At 38.2% G+C, this 15247-nt stretch overlaps 1 protein-coding gene across 2 annotated transcripts in view; it reads right to left on the bottom strand.

Annotated features, from left to right (window-relative positions):
- The window catches only part of kcnn1a (potassium intermediate/small conductance calcium-activated channel, subfamily N, member 1a), a 69012-nt gene that overhangs the window by 6397 nt on the left and 47368 nt on the right, over positions 1-15247 (bottom strand). The window contains exons 5-8 of one of the 2 annotated variants that reach the window (XM_087812030.1): positions 9526-9667; positions 9193-9303; positions 7337-7464; positions 1591-1660 (exon numbers count right to left, since the gene is read on the bottom strand). In XM_087812030.1, the coding sequence (XP_087668156.1) occupies positions 1591-1660; positions 7337-7464; positions 9193-9303; positions 9526-9667 (451 nt within the window). Of the gene's footprint in view, positions 1-1590; positions 1661-6830; positions 6901-7336; positions 7465-9192; positions 9304-9525; positions 9668-15247 lie in introns of those variants that run through there. The other variant, XM_087812031.1, reaches the window with a different exon arrangement.

The raw sequence follows: 15247 nt of genomic DNA, 5'->3' as shown, positions 1-15247 counted from the left end.
AGCTGATTGGTCGCTATACTACCGGTCGCTGTAATTGTACGTCAATGTTGCTATGTCCAAAGTTATCACCAACTGCGATTAGTTGGCTGGGCGGCAAAGCATTATGGAATCAGTTCAGGTCACCAATACTGAGAGGCTTGTAGAGAGTGATGGAACCTCATCTGCAATTTTGATTAAAGTTGATTAAAATAAATGTTGTTAGATTGAACAAGCAAACTGTTACGCTAACCCCACAATAAACGAGGGACCACAGTATTTTGTGAGATTCTAACTAAAATAATATCCCCTTTAACTCGCTTTCTTACTCAATAAAATCTCTCTTTACAACTCCACTCCCTCTCAGTGAACTCATCATCTTCTTTTTACCGCCATCACGCAGTTCATTAATTTATTAACATTTGTTTGGAGTTATTGTTCCAAAGATTTAGTACCCAACGTGTGGATATCGTAAGTATTCTTTGTGTAATATGGCTGTCAATAAAAAGTTCAACAATATTATGATTGATCTGTTAGCTCCTGTATTGGACCAACACCTCTATAAAACCATATGTAATGGTTGGTGAAGGTGTTCTGGGAGGAGGCGGCCGAGCACCCGGAGTAGGACCACCAGTCCTGATCTGCAGACACATTATTAATAACTAATATTGTTAATTTTACCTCTATAAATCGGCTTAATAGTAAGAAAAGTAATAAGTGTTGTTCATGTTATCTCCAGCTCTCGCAGAGATCGGGCTAAACTGAAGGTCGGAGTCACTTAAGCAGTGAAAACGAGACACACTGCAGTGTCACGGGTGTGCGTCGCAGAAGAAGGGCCCGCGCAAGTAAACACACATTAAAGCTACGATGACGCGTAACCTTTTTAAAAACACACTGGAGTGAAAATGCCATCCACATCAAATGAGGCTGCGGCCGAGTACCCCCCTTTGAACCGGCTCCCTTTTTTTCTCCGCCCCGGCGGGTCAGCCGATGTCTTTACAGCCGGACGGGAGCTACCGAGGCGTGACCGCCACTTCCTGCTGCTGCTCTCTTATGCTATTTTTAGTCGATTTAGACTGGATTGTGAAAAACTGTCTTTTATTCTCACGTCTTTTTTTGTCTCGTCACCTGCATCCTTGTGGCTCCTTGGATTTCATTGTCTTTTCTTTTTGTTTCGCTTTTCAATCGTGACGTCGTTTACTTCAGAAAAGAACTAATGTTTGCACTTCAAATCCTGCTCATTGTATCGTTGAATCCAAAAAATGGATTATTAATCATTAGCTCATTGTTAGCGAACGGGAGATGGAACCGGATTCTGTGTCTCGCAGAAGTTGTTCCAGAGCCACACTGTTGCATGAGGTAATGCGCTCAACTATATTTTACATTCAGTGACTTCCTGGAATCTGTGCTGGTTGCCTGGCAACCCCATGAAGGTGATAAGACACCAGTTTTTCTAATCAGTATTCCAGTCTTGCGGCTAGGCTAAGCTTCGTACTCGGCGAGCAGATCTGAGAGCAGCCCAAAAATATGTCGCAGCCCGTCTCCGAGTCATCTGCGCAGGGGGGGTGGGGGGGGGGGGATTTCGAGGGTCACTTGAGAGAATCCGATACTTGCCTTCGCCAGGTCCACCAAGGTGTTGGCCTGGTCGTTGAGCTTCCTCTGCTCCATCTTCACACTGCGCAGTCTGGAGGAGAGAGGAGGAGGAGGAGGAGGCGGAGAGGACACCGGAGGAGGTGGGGTTATAGGTGTGTGTGTGGGGGGGTACAGAGAGTAGAGGTTGTACGGGGTCATGAAAAGGTAGAAGGAGGAGGAACAAAACATTTTCATGAGAATTGCTCTGTCATGGACGCCACTGCAAAAAGGAAACCGGCATGCACCGTAAATAAAAGTATGATACATATTCATGTATACATATATGCAGCATATGGGTTGTTGTCATAGAGATCTACTCTCTCTTACGTATCATTTATCTAGTATTATTCATGTAGAGCCGTGTTTTAGTATAAACATGGTATGAATTTAGCTCAAATATAAATAAACATTTTTTTTGTATATATATTTAACGGCCAACTAAGATTGTATAAACAAACATATACATTAAATATACATGAACAATAGCGTTAATTAACGATTATTACTTTTATGATTTTTATATATTTGAATCCTTTTTATTCTTAAAATTGATATTTAACAATATTCCCATCATACATTACTCTTTTTTCCCATTTTTAAAATAAGTTTTGTTGTGAATTTAAATGTTTTTAAGTATTAACTTTTAATTTGTACAAATAATACACAGTTGTGTTTGATCATAGAATCTCTCTGAAATCTCTTGAATTTGGCAAAAATAATTCAGCCAAAATATAAATTAATCTCCAACTGACATTGTGTGTAAACAAACATCAACATTAATTAAACATAAACATATATAAACAAAAGCAAGCGTAAATTAACGTTTTTTTTTCTATTTTATTCTTTTCAGTTTGTGTCTATATTTAAAATAAACATATTCTCATCATGAATAACATATTTTTTCCATTTTTTAATTCGGTTTTCTTTAAATTATTTTGTATTATTAAATGTTAACATGTTTTATGTATAGTGCATTTTTATTTAATTTATTAGGTGAATTAATGATTTTAACTCTTCAAAATGTTAAGCATTATGTTTGTCATTTACCTCTTTATTAATAATAATAATAAATACATTTAGAATACAATGTTTAATCAAATTGTCACACAGAATTAACGCTTTGTAATCAATTAATGGTATGTCATATGCGAAGTTCACCCTTCAGAGTGTCGATGAAGAGTTTCTTGTTAAAAAAAACATAATTTTAAATTGTTTTATCCGTTTTAACTTACGTGTTAATTACGTTATTTATTTTGCAGTTTTTTACAGTCTGGCTGTGAAAAGTGCATTTAATTAAATGTATTATCATTACTATAGAAGATATTGGAATAAATATAATAGTTAAAATAGGGTATTATATACTATTTTATAAACATCCCATATACATATGTACATATATCCAGATCAATATGTATGTCTACATACAGAACGTGAGCATTCCCAGTCTTGGTCAATGCATACAAACCAAATCCATGCAAAATCACGGAAGCATACTACACTTGTTTAGAGAAAAAGTTCTGATCCGTTTATTGCTTTTTTGTCATCAATACAAGATCATTTCTGGCTGAAAAAAAACATGGGTTTGTAAATGATCTTGTAACAAGAAAAAAAGAAGTTCCAAACTAGAATGCAATATACTTCCATATGAGAACACCCCGGAAATCAAATCAAAAACATTCCCAGTCGCCCAAAAGAAATGAGGCCATAGAAAAGATGACATGCCCTTTGGTGGGTGCTGAGGTTACGGTGGTTCTGCAAGCGTGCACTGACTGTGAGTGACACATGTATATTGTACAGTGTTGTCGACACGTCTCAGGTGAGCGAGGAGACTTCACACAGATTTTAAAAAATAAAATAAAAAATGGAGTCAATGATTGATGCTCAAAGTACGGCAACTCAAGAGAGACAATCCAAGCAGCTGATTCCATGAATTCAGGGGGTAAAATAGAAAATGAAGGATGTTTCTTTGAAGCTTATCGTAGACCTTTTCTCTGGAAAACGAAAGAGAATATTTACTTCTTGTTGTACTGTACTATATGTCTACATCGTTCCTAAACTAAAAACGAAACAAATATTAACTACAAATAAGCTACTTATTCATATGTGAATCAACAGAAAATTAGCCACTTATTAACTATTATAAAGTACTAACTTAAACCATGTTTATTGTGTCTATATTCTACCCTAATAGCATGAAGTACTTCACGGTGAACAATCCTTTAATTCCAGATTAATAACAGGAAATAAAGAAGTCATTAAACTTGGGCGAAAACGGACTTCTTTCTATTGGAAAAATTGCTATTAATAATACTGTCTCCTACGGAAAAATATACTACAATTAATAGCATCATAATTATACAAAAATAAGTAATTGTGAATATGTACGGTAATAAGGATACTGTTAATACTCACAGATTAGAAAAAGACAGCAAAGTGTTTTACAACATTATTGACGCTAACCGTCAATTTCTCTTATGATACTTGAACCCAATAGAAGCAAGTTGTCATTAACGATAATCTTCAATTATTTTGTTGTTTCCTGTTAATAATCAGTTATTAAGGTGTAGTTCGGCGTGTACTCCTTGATATCGTGCTATTACGGGTAGAATATATTCACAATAAACAAGATGTGAGTAAGTACTTCTAGAAGGGTTAATACATGACAAATTTTCTGTCAATACTATATAAATAAGTCGCTTATTAACAGTTAGTAGTAGCAATATATCTATAGTAACTATATCTATAGTGTTACCTCCCAGCTAGACAGGAGATAGAGGGAACTTCCTTCTATCCGGAATCTTACCTAGATCTACTGAGCAAATACTTGGAATACATCTAGTTGGCCTAAACCCCTCCCCAGGAATACTGCCAGGCGACATCGTCACTTGAGTTTCAACGGAATGCTCAGATGTTCAGTTTCCGCTCGGGTCATCCTACATAACCGTGTCTCTTTGCCAGATTCTGAGCCCACAGAAATACAAATGTACGTCATTGTTGCCGATACGACGGACCGTTTCCACATGTCTGGGAAGTCCTTCATGCAGAAAGCATGAATAAACCATGGCCTTAAGACTATACAACCTCTTTTTAAATAAAAGTTCAATTATTGAAGTAAAATTCATGATTTATGTCAGCCTCGCAGTCGAACATACTGCACTGTGACGCTTACATGATGAGGCTATTAAAGTGACATCACGGATGAAAGATTAAATCACGCAAACGCTTCAGGAGTCAAGGTCTCAAGCTGGCATGCTCCAAGTTATTTTTTGTAACTGTAAGTGGAGGATATTGTTAAGTGAATGCTATACTTGCAAGCTCAGCTCGACAATAACAGTTATAGCCGCAGGTATTCCTGTAAAATTTGATATGTTTTTTAGACTCTAATCTTCTTTAAAATTCTAAAAATCTCTAATAACAACAAATGCATATATTCAATCATCAAATTAAATACCTTTTTTACAACAGTGCTAAATAGTTTGTAATAAATATACAAATTAAGGTGGATCTTGTCCAACATAGGAAAGATATATTTCTTAGGTCAAATGTGTTTTAGATCAAATCTCATGTAAGAATTGTTCCTCCTAAATCTTGGCTCTCCAACTCCTTTATATGTTGGGGTTGAAGGTTGACAAAATGTACCAAACTGAAAATTCTGAATGGGATTTTCTATTTATATTGGAGGGTTAATGTCGTAATTGCTTCCATGTTGGTTATACTTCAGCAAATATTCCGATCAAATTCCTTGTTTACCCCAGGTTTAATATTATTGGAGGCATCTGTTCCTTATCTGACTTACTTTAGCGACCAAAAACTGTTTGGGAAATGATATCACAACTCGATCTGGAGCTTGTAATCCATGTGTTTGTGTCTTCTCGTTTAAACTATTGTAATAGTTTATTTTGGTGTCTTAAAAAGAAGGAACTGTCTTGTCTGCAGTTGATACAAAACTCTGCAGCGAAAACTTTGAGACGCTCTAGTAGAAGAACTCACATTTCTCCGATTCTTAAAACTCTTCACTGGCTGCCAGTTTCTTTCAGGATCAACTTTAAAAATTCTGTTTCTTAATTTCAGATCTATTCATAGTCAGGCTCCTCCTTACATCAGTGATCTGATCCAGCCTTACACCCCAGCTCGGGCTCTGAGGTCTGTGGATCAGAATCTACTGATGGTTCCTCGCACACGGTTCAGGACCAGAGGAGAGAAATCCTTCCAGACTGTTGCTCCTAAGCTTTGGAACGATCTTCATCTCTCTCTGTGTTTGATGATCTACTGAGTCCTTTAAGAAACATCTTAAGACATTTTTATTTGTGCAGGATTTCCCCTGATTTTCTGGGACTCCTGTGTCTTATGCTGTCTTGACCTTTAAGAGTTTTTAAATTTCTAGGTATTTATAAATGTGTATTGCTTTTGATTGTTAAAGCGCTTTGTGACCCTGGTCTAGAAAGGCGCTTTAAAAATAACCTATTACTTATTTATTATCTTATCTTAAACCTTGCCATCTTAATAGATCAACATATTAAAGTGATCATTCATTAATTGATTTTTAAGCCACATACAACGGGACGGATCCGGCGAGGACGAGGCGAGGACCTCATTTGTTGTCTCATGTCCTACATTGATTCTTCTTATCTCTCATCAGACGCACCACGGGCGCAAGAACACGGTAAATTATGGACGCGAATTATGTGTCACTGTCGGCCGTCATCAGACGGGAAGAATTTCCCCCCGTTCAGCAAAATTGTGAGACAAGATGACATTCAAGGGCATTTATTCATGTGCAAATCAGTATATCAGAGCGGCTCGCTCGCGGCTCCCTCCACCATCTCTGTTTGTTTCATGCCGTCAAAGAATTAGGAATAAAAAAGCTCCTGTGATGAAATGTGAAGGTAGTGGCACATGAACTTGAATAAATGAATTAAAATAAAAAACATTTCAAACTCAAGCAGAACGTTGACACTGTGTCTAAACCCTCAGCATGATGCAGGTTAATATAGCCTCGGAGCTGCTATATTGATGGAAACACTGTTCGATGAAGATGAGAAGCTCCATCTGAGCCAGATGTTCCGAGAACCGGTGGAACGATGAGTCCTGTTTTCATTCCAGTCTAGTGGGCGACGTGAGGAAGAATCATGAAACACTCAATCAGCCTAGATTGAGTTTATTCTCCACATAAATTATCGTTTGTTTTTTTTGTTTTTGTTTTTCATGCACGTCAAATGCAGACACAGAGAAAAGAAGATGTTGAGGAAACAGGAGGAGGAGGAGGATACATCAAAGACTTACTTCTGAGCTCTGCGGTGATAGAGCAAAACAAAGACAGAACACAAGTACAGGTTTAACCTCACGACATTCACAGGAGGGGAAACTATTGCACGTCTCACTGTCAGCCCGGGGTCATCGGGGGTCAGGGGGGGAAAGGGGAGCGGGGGGGGGGGAAGGGAACAGAAGGACTATTACGCTAGATTGTCGTGTGGATGTAAATGTAGGCATGTGTGCTTGTATTTAGGATTCTAACTTTTCTACCACACTTGTGTATGTCGCTCTTCACATTCACAAAAGCAATATTGTTTCTTGAACTAAACAAAACTAGTTTTTAAATTCTCCCCGATCAATTATTAAACATCACATTTTTATAAACGCTTTAATCGTCATCTATTGAATGTCAAACTGGTCTGGTTTTCTAAACATGATCGTTTCCGTCTATTGCTTCCGACGCGGTCGGACTTACTGGTGAATGGCTTGGAGAAACTTGCGCTGGTGTTTCCGGACCTTGGCGTGATCTATTTTCTTGACCAACTTGGTGTGTTTGTAGATGAGCCATGTTTCCCTGAGTACATTGGCAGCTGTGTTCTTCACCTGCGGACGACAGAAGTGCACGATGAAATCTCGCAAATGCAACCAAACGTGACTTAACCCTTCGTGTTTTCTCGGTCCACCGGGTCACCTTGACCCAGAGGGTACTCTCTCAATCTGGTCCTGGATTTGCTAACGGTAGTCTCAACTGTTAGAGTGGAAGAAGTTCTAGGCTAACAAACAAAGAAGGAGCTCATATCTACTTCTATTATTTTCCTTTTTATCACTATCTTGTGTAAGAGTTTCACAATTTCGACATGATGTTGTGACAAATGAGCTTCTGTTTCCTGGTGGGAACGATGGTTCATTTGTGCTTCACTTGCTTCTCAGATCAACTATTAATGTATTTCTTGTTTTGCAATTATTTAAACTACACTAAAGATGTCACTTTTACTCTATTAGTCAGTTTATGCCTCTTTTCTTGTGTATTATCTCGTACAAATTACATTTAAAATACTGTATAGTGACAATAAATCATTTGGAATCTTGAAAAGCTGCATATGACTCTTTTAAAACGTGCAGAACAACAGGTGTAATTTAGGAAATCTATAAGAAATTTAGTGTGTTGGGGCAGGAAGTGATTCATATTAGCGATTTATCCAATCATAGAGCAATTCAACTGTTGAGAATTGTATCTTTTGTTATTTCCCAATGTGCAGGAGAGAATAAAACACATTCTTGTTATAATTTGTTTCAATTGTACATAAACAGTGTACATCATTAATATATTTACACAAAACTTTAGTTAACTAATCTTATTTATGATTGTGTTTTCATGTTATTTTATTCTTTGTTTTATGATGTATCTAAGGCTCACTGCCTGTGTCAATCAAGTGTGTTTGTTGTGCATGTGTGTGAGTAGGTTATAGTGAGGAGAGGTAAGTGGTCAAGCTCTCAATGTTGTAAGTTCTTGCATTTACTGTGACCAGAAATGAGAAATGATCCCAAAACCTCACAGGATCCTGGAGTAAGACTCACAGTACTGAGGTATATGATTCATTCTTGGTTTAATTTCTGCTATAAGAGGTACATTTGTTTTAAAAGTGACTTGAGTCGTTACAGAATTATTGATATTATTGAACGTTTACTCTGTTTATGACTCTGTTCAGCTAATGTCTCTCTCCGAAGATAAATCACGGAAAAAGCGCAAACGAGAAACTTCACTTCCAAATAGTTTTTTAGCTCAAATACATATAACTTTGATTACATTTATTTTAAACCTGATAAATACAATATTTGCCTCTTTCTAAAAGCGTAACACCTGCTAAGACACACGTGTCAAACTCATGGCCAGGGGGGCAAATCCGGGCCGTCAAGTCAATTCATGTGGCCTGCTGGGTGGTTTGCTTGAAATCAACGTATTGTTAATGTTGAAATGGTGCCCGTGTTTAAGATAAGATAAGAAATACTTTCAACATGAGTAAAACTAATGATAAAGAAGGAAATGTATTTTGTTTAAAGCTGGATAAAAAGAGAAAAATAGGATGGATTAAACCACCAAAACAACATATTCATTTTGTTTGGCCCTTGACTGAATCTGCTAAAAGATTTTGGCCCCTTATGTCATTAAGTTTGACACCCATGTTCTTCTTAAGATGTTCTCACCACCATGTCGAGCTTCCCCGGTCCTCTGAGACGCTAGCTTATCTTCCCCGAAAAAAAAGCTGCTCTTTGCACCAGAGCCAACACTTTATTAGCGAGCTTTTTATTTTGCGTTTGCGACGGACTCACTCGTTTGCAGAGTTGTGTGTCCATCATAAAGTTGTGGACATGCTTCTCAGCCTTGGTCAACTCCAGCTTCCTGGCCACCACCGCAACCACAAGTGCAGTGCAGCCAGCGCCCTGCAACACAAGAGCCATTTCTGTTATGTCCAAATCACCGGAATCATTCATTGAAGGGAAACTGAAGCCTCTGTTGTCATGGAAACCCTGCGTCTTTTACAAGCTACAAACAAGCGCTATTATAGCTTGACGACTACTGCAAAACAGGAACATATGAAGCTTATATTAACAAATAATTGTAGATCATTTCATGTTTTTTTTCTGTTAAATTGTGTAACTCACCATAATCCCTGTAAGCAGACACACACCCTTCCCACAGTACGTGTGTGGTACCATGTCCCCGTAGCCAATAGAGAGGAAGGTAATTGAGATTAACCACATGGCTCCGAGAAAGTTACTGGTCACTTCCTGTTTGTCATGATACCTAAAAATAATGAAAGGAAGCAGAGGTGGGAGAAACAGAGTGAGTTCAAGTAAACACGGTCGGTGGACAGTGAGCATGCTGAGGTGCTGTGAGATCCAAACAGAGCTGGTGGGTGGAGGACGTGGAGGAGGTGGAGGAAGAGGAGGAGGAGGAGGAGGAGGAGGAAGCTGAGGTATACTTGTCAGGTGTCGCACCTGCAGGAATCAAAGGGTTGATGGATGTTTCAGTGGAGAGGAGGGACTTTTGGCGTAAAAAAAAGCAAACAATGCAGAACAGAAACTGACATGATTTGAAGATCGATGCGTGACGGGTTGTGTTGAAGAGATGGAACTAGAGGACTCAGTCATTTCTCATATATACATATTTAAATACTTTTTTATTTTTTATTTTAATTCATCATCTGTTCTTCCTTTTCTTTTAATCAGCCTGTACTGTAGCTACTTTTTAAACCACCATACTGATCAATACCCTCTCTATAAGTGTCTTAGGTAACTTTTGTAATAAGTCTTTATTAATGCACATTTTATAAAATATTTGTGATTCTTTCACGCTTGGTGCTGAACACTTAACAGATTTCAAATTTTTCAATCTAAAAGTAATCACCAAGGCAACCTACTGAATGAAAAAGAACATTTTTCAGACATAACTGTTCAGATCTGTCTGCATATTGTTTTCGATAATCAATTTTTACCAGAAAAATATTCTTAATATGGGAATAAAAAGGTATTAAAACTAAACATTGTTTGTTTTTTGCATCATGCAGGCTGCAATGCTAATAACATTTTACTTGAAAGTTCCAAACACAGTTTTCTAAATACCTGCTAACAGAATTGGGTTCCAGTTGCATTTTCTTAAGCTCTACTACAAACTTCTAGAAACCATTAGATGAAGATTAATAGTTTTTAGGTTAACTGTTTTATTGAACAGTTCTGAGGCGGATGAAGAAAATTGGTGAGTGGGGGTCTTACCTTGAATAAACAGAAATCTATTTTACAGTTTAGAATTTTAGACCTCTGTGTTCACAGGTTAAAGGGGCACATTTTGCTTGTTTTTCTGCGCGATCAAGAGGGCAAACATCCCAACTAACATCCCTTATTTTCTGTTTTCCTCTATTATTTTTTTCCCCATTATTTGTGTGACATACATATCCTATTTTTATTCTTTAAACAACTAATATTTTGACCTTGAAATTTCGGTAAATAGAAATATAAAAACATTAAATAATGTGACATTAAATCGCCGTCATTTTAACATAATAAAAATCACAGTTGCTGATATCCTACTTTTGATTTCAGTCCTTTTCCTCCCCACTTTTTTCCATCATATTAATTCTATTTTTGCATCCTTTTATCAGATTTTTTACACATTTTCTACTGAACTTCCCGGATCTAGTTATTTGGAAATACTTTTGGAGAAATGTTAACAAGATCCTTTAAAACATATTTAAGGTCAGTATAAACTGTTTCCTTCAACTGAGAAAAATCTCTAAATTTAGGAAAATGTTTTCACAACACGATCTGGAGCTTAAATCCCCTGGTTCGTGTCTTCTTGAGAATTCTGACCTGCTCTAGTAGAAGAACTCACATTTCTCCGATCCTTAAAACTCTTCACTGGCTGCCAGTTTCTTTTATGATCAACTTTAAAATTCTGGTTCTTACTTTCAGATCTATTCATGGCCAGACTCCTTCTTACGTGATCTGATCCAGACTTACACCCCAGCTCGGGCTCTGATGTCTGTGGATCAGAATCTACTGATGGTTCCTGAACACGCTTTTGGACCAGAGGAGAGAAATCCTTCCAGGCTGTTGCTGCTAAGCTTTAGAACGATCTTCCTCTCCCTCTGTGTTTGATGATCTACTGACTCCTTTAAGAAACATCTTAAGACATTTTTATTTGTGCAGACTTTTCCTTAATTTTCTGAGACTCCTTTTTTTGTCTTATGTGTCTTGGCCTTTTAAAATATATAGTTCAACTGTGTATTGTTTTTGATTGTTCAAGCGTTTTGTGACCCTGGTCTAGAAAGGCACTTTACAAATAACCTTTACTTACTTACTTAAAAAAAACAAGTCAAAGTTTGACTTGGATTTTAATGACTGAGTCCTGCTTTCATATCGGTTTTAACCCAGTGTGAGATGGATGATACAGTTTCAACTCCATATGAGGTAAAGTTTCAGTAGAAAGTGAAATTAAAGATGTGATTGATGACTCATCTTGGCCAAGAGTGATGTGATTGATCGAAGACAATTCTGACTTCCGTGATTCAAATCAATCAAGTGTAACGTCAGTGGCTCGCGATGGTCTCAGACCGGTGCGTAAAAGCAACGAAAACGATCATCGTTTGCTGAAAAATACTACTCTGTGGAGTTGGCCTCAGAAAGGTTTTCGGTAATGCAAATCATCACTTCAAACATGTTGTTCGCCCAAAAATAGCTGACAGCCATGCTTGAATTGTCAGTCCGCGGGCCCCCCCCCTGTGAGAATGCTAGGATTTGTCTGTCGAAAATACACTGAACAAAGCTGCATTGATGATGACATTCCCATACCTCTTACACGAAGACAAAAGTCCATCACAAATCTGCCTTCACCACCCACCCTCGTCCCGCTGATTATTCCCAATGGGCTGTCTGGGAGGAGATCAGATAAGATTTCATTTTGGAGCTCAAATCAAATCAAACACTTTGAGATGTCTTGTTAACATCCCACTTACAAGACGTCTCATATCTCGGGATTCTGATAAAGATTTTCTATAAGGGAATTCAGACGGAGTCCAATCATCGATGGAGGATTTGAACGATCACGAGCCCCTCGGAACGGTCACTCATCGATGCGCAAAAGGAAATATTCTCTCTCCTCCAGACAGATCATTGGTATATATCGTGACACCTTTTTTTTTTTGGTTGTTGCACTTTTCGATCCCCCACTCGTGGGTTACTCTGCATGCTTGCATCTGGGGGAAGTCACTGTGATCATGTTTCGCTCGAAAACAATGTGGTCTGTGGGATTCAAGCTTCTTTGGTGACATGCAGGAAAGCAGTCTGCGTCATGCAGGAGTTTTAAAAAAAGATGTCTGCATCCTGCATGCTTCAAAGCCAGTATATTGAGAGCAGGGGTTTGCGATGGCGGGGGCCACTCTGAAGTCCATTTGGAAGGTGGACGACCACCCCGCGGCGCGTTCGCTAACAGCCTACTGTACGTGTCCTCGCACGTTCTTACTTTCATTTGTAAACAGCAGGGGGAAGGATCGGATGGGGAAACAAAGGAGGAAGTTGATTGAATTTGACACCGCTGTCTCTTCTACCTGCGTCCCTACACTTCAACAGCTGCCCTTTGATGGCTGCCAGGGGGCTTAACTTGATCAGCCGGCTAAATATTGGGATTGCAAGTGACTACCACGTTAATTTCATTTGTCATCGAGGCATGTGGAGAGTGAGGCATGTCTTGAAGGGCGATGGGGTTCCGTTCAGGATCTGTCCCCGTCGTCAAAAAAAAGAGCCGTAAATACGAGTGTAGAGACAAATGAAAGCATCTGAGTGGAGTCTCCCCTGATTTATGCCGTTTTGCTAGCTGTGCGCTTCTCTTAATGTGTACATCAATACAAGGGGGAGGAACGGGGGGCGAGGGATGGGGGGTCGGGGGGGCCATATTGGATAGCATTTTTAAGGCTCTCAATATACTGTGTCAAGATTTGGAATAGCATGGAGAAGAGCTGGCACCACTTTCGACCTATCCCAGGACAAGAGTGTCTAGAAGAGGCTTTTTTTTTTTAACCCACAATATATTTGGTATAAAATTCAGATTTTTTTTTTTCCACAGTTAGAACATCACAAACGCCATGAACACTCGCACAACAACAGAATGTTCTTTTGGGAAGAAATCCAGCCGTCAAATTACTCACTGCAGAGGAACATTTTGGGTTTGGAAAATGCAATTGACTGATGATTTGAAATCAATGACAAAATAATTTCAAAAGCAAAAAAAAAAGGATTTTTGATCCATGAAGTGTCTTAGTTAAGTTGCTTCCACTCAAAAATAACATCCTTATGGTGTTGAGGTCACAAGTGAATTCATTTTTAACCCTTGTGTTATCTCAGGGTCAATGTGACGCAGAGGCCTGTAAACCAATATGTTTGTGATATCCCTTGTTTTGTTTCTGGGTCAAAGTGAACGAACACAAGGGATACCACCAACACATTTGTTTTCTGGCCTCCAGGTCAACATGACCCTGAGATAACGCTGGGTTCATTGTTTGTGTCGATTAGCGTCAGAAGTGGGATGGAACCATAAGACCATTGGAAGAACCCAGAGGAATAATTAGAGTGTGGGATTCAAACCATGTGCAGGTTTTTGCTTCCCCATAGGGTCTCACACCCGGCACTACGGTAATGGTATTCTCCATTTGCCCTGACACGTGGTGTCGATAGTAGGATGGTCCACACTAGGTCTTAACAAGTGACCACAAGTTATTGATCAAAAATGATGGTGACAAAGTATTCGAGGCTTGTGACGTAGGTTTGTGTGATTCAGTGGAACACACCGCATGTGTTAAGATGAAGGATTGATCTGCATATCCACGGCTTTATGATGAAGAGCAGTCTTTTCCGCGCTAATAAATCGTTCAATCTACCAGTGGGCTGATGTATGGCCCAGGCCGGCCTCTTGTCTTCCCGGTCAAAGATGATACTCAAGTGTAAGAAAACAATGGAGGTCCCAAACTCTTGATTGTAGACCTCAGAAATGATCTTTCCTGAACCCAATATTAGCTTTAATAGCTCCCGGTAATCATTCAAATCAAATGAAAAAAAGCAAAATTCAACATGGAAGTGAAGATAGATATCATTGGAAAATAAAACATTGTGTCTTTGATTGACCTTCTAACAAAACGATGCTCGTTGGATCAACTTCTGTTCAACTAAACAACATTTCCTGGAATGGGACAATCTCTAAATGAAAGGTTGACTCCACTAACCCTCTAGCTTCCACTCTGCTACTTCTATTGGTCGACTCCGGCTGTAGATTTATGAGCTGCGTTTAATGAAGTCTCTTTTATTGACGAGTAAGTTAATGCGATTCTCTTTACGGAGCCAAAAACTGAGAGACGGTTCTTTTTGTGATGCAGAGGTGAAGTTGGTTAGGACGATAAGTGGATCAGAGAATATATATTCATTTAGGTCAAAAAAACGATAGCAGATAACAAATAAATACTTTTTCAGGAATAACTGCTTAGATTTTACCACAATAAGTTCCCAAAAATGAGATTTGTTACCGGGATTTGTGTTATTTATTGAACGAGTTGTGAGCAATGAATCATAAATTAATGTACACAGTATATTTCCTAAAAAATTGCCTGTTTTTATGACTTTTATGTCCTTAAAAATAATTTTACATTTTTTTTTAACATTACTATTTCCATATTCAACCCCATTGTATTCATTAAAACATTTTTCTTTTCTTTTTTTTCTCTTTTTTTTGGGGGGGTGGGGGCATAGTCATTTTATGGTTTATATTTCAATAAATTGTGTGTAAAATAAAATAACAATAATATATATTTTATCATCTACAAGTAACATTTAAATGTTTACA

The sequence above is a fragment of the Callionymus lyra genome, chromosome 16 (genome assembly GCF_982586985.1).
Source record: "Callionymus lyra chromosome 16, fCalLyr1.hap1.1, whole genome shotgun sequence".
Lineage (NCBI taxonomy): Eukaryota > Metazoa > Chordata > Actinopteri > Syngnathiformes > Callionymidae > Callionymus > Callionymus lyra.
The sequence above is the reverse complement of the archived record's forward strand: the minus strand, read 5'-3'. Positions and strand labels throughout refer to the sequence as shown.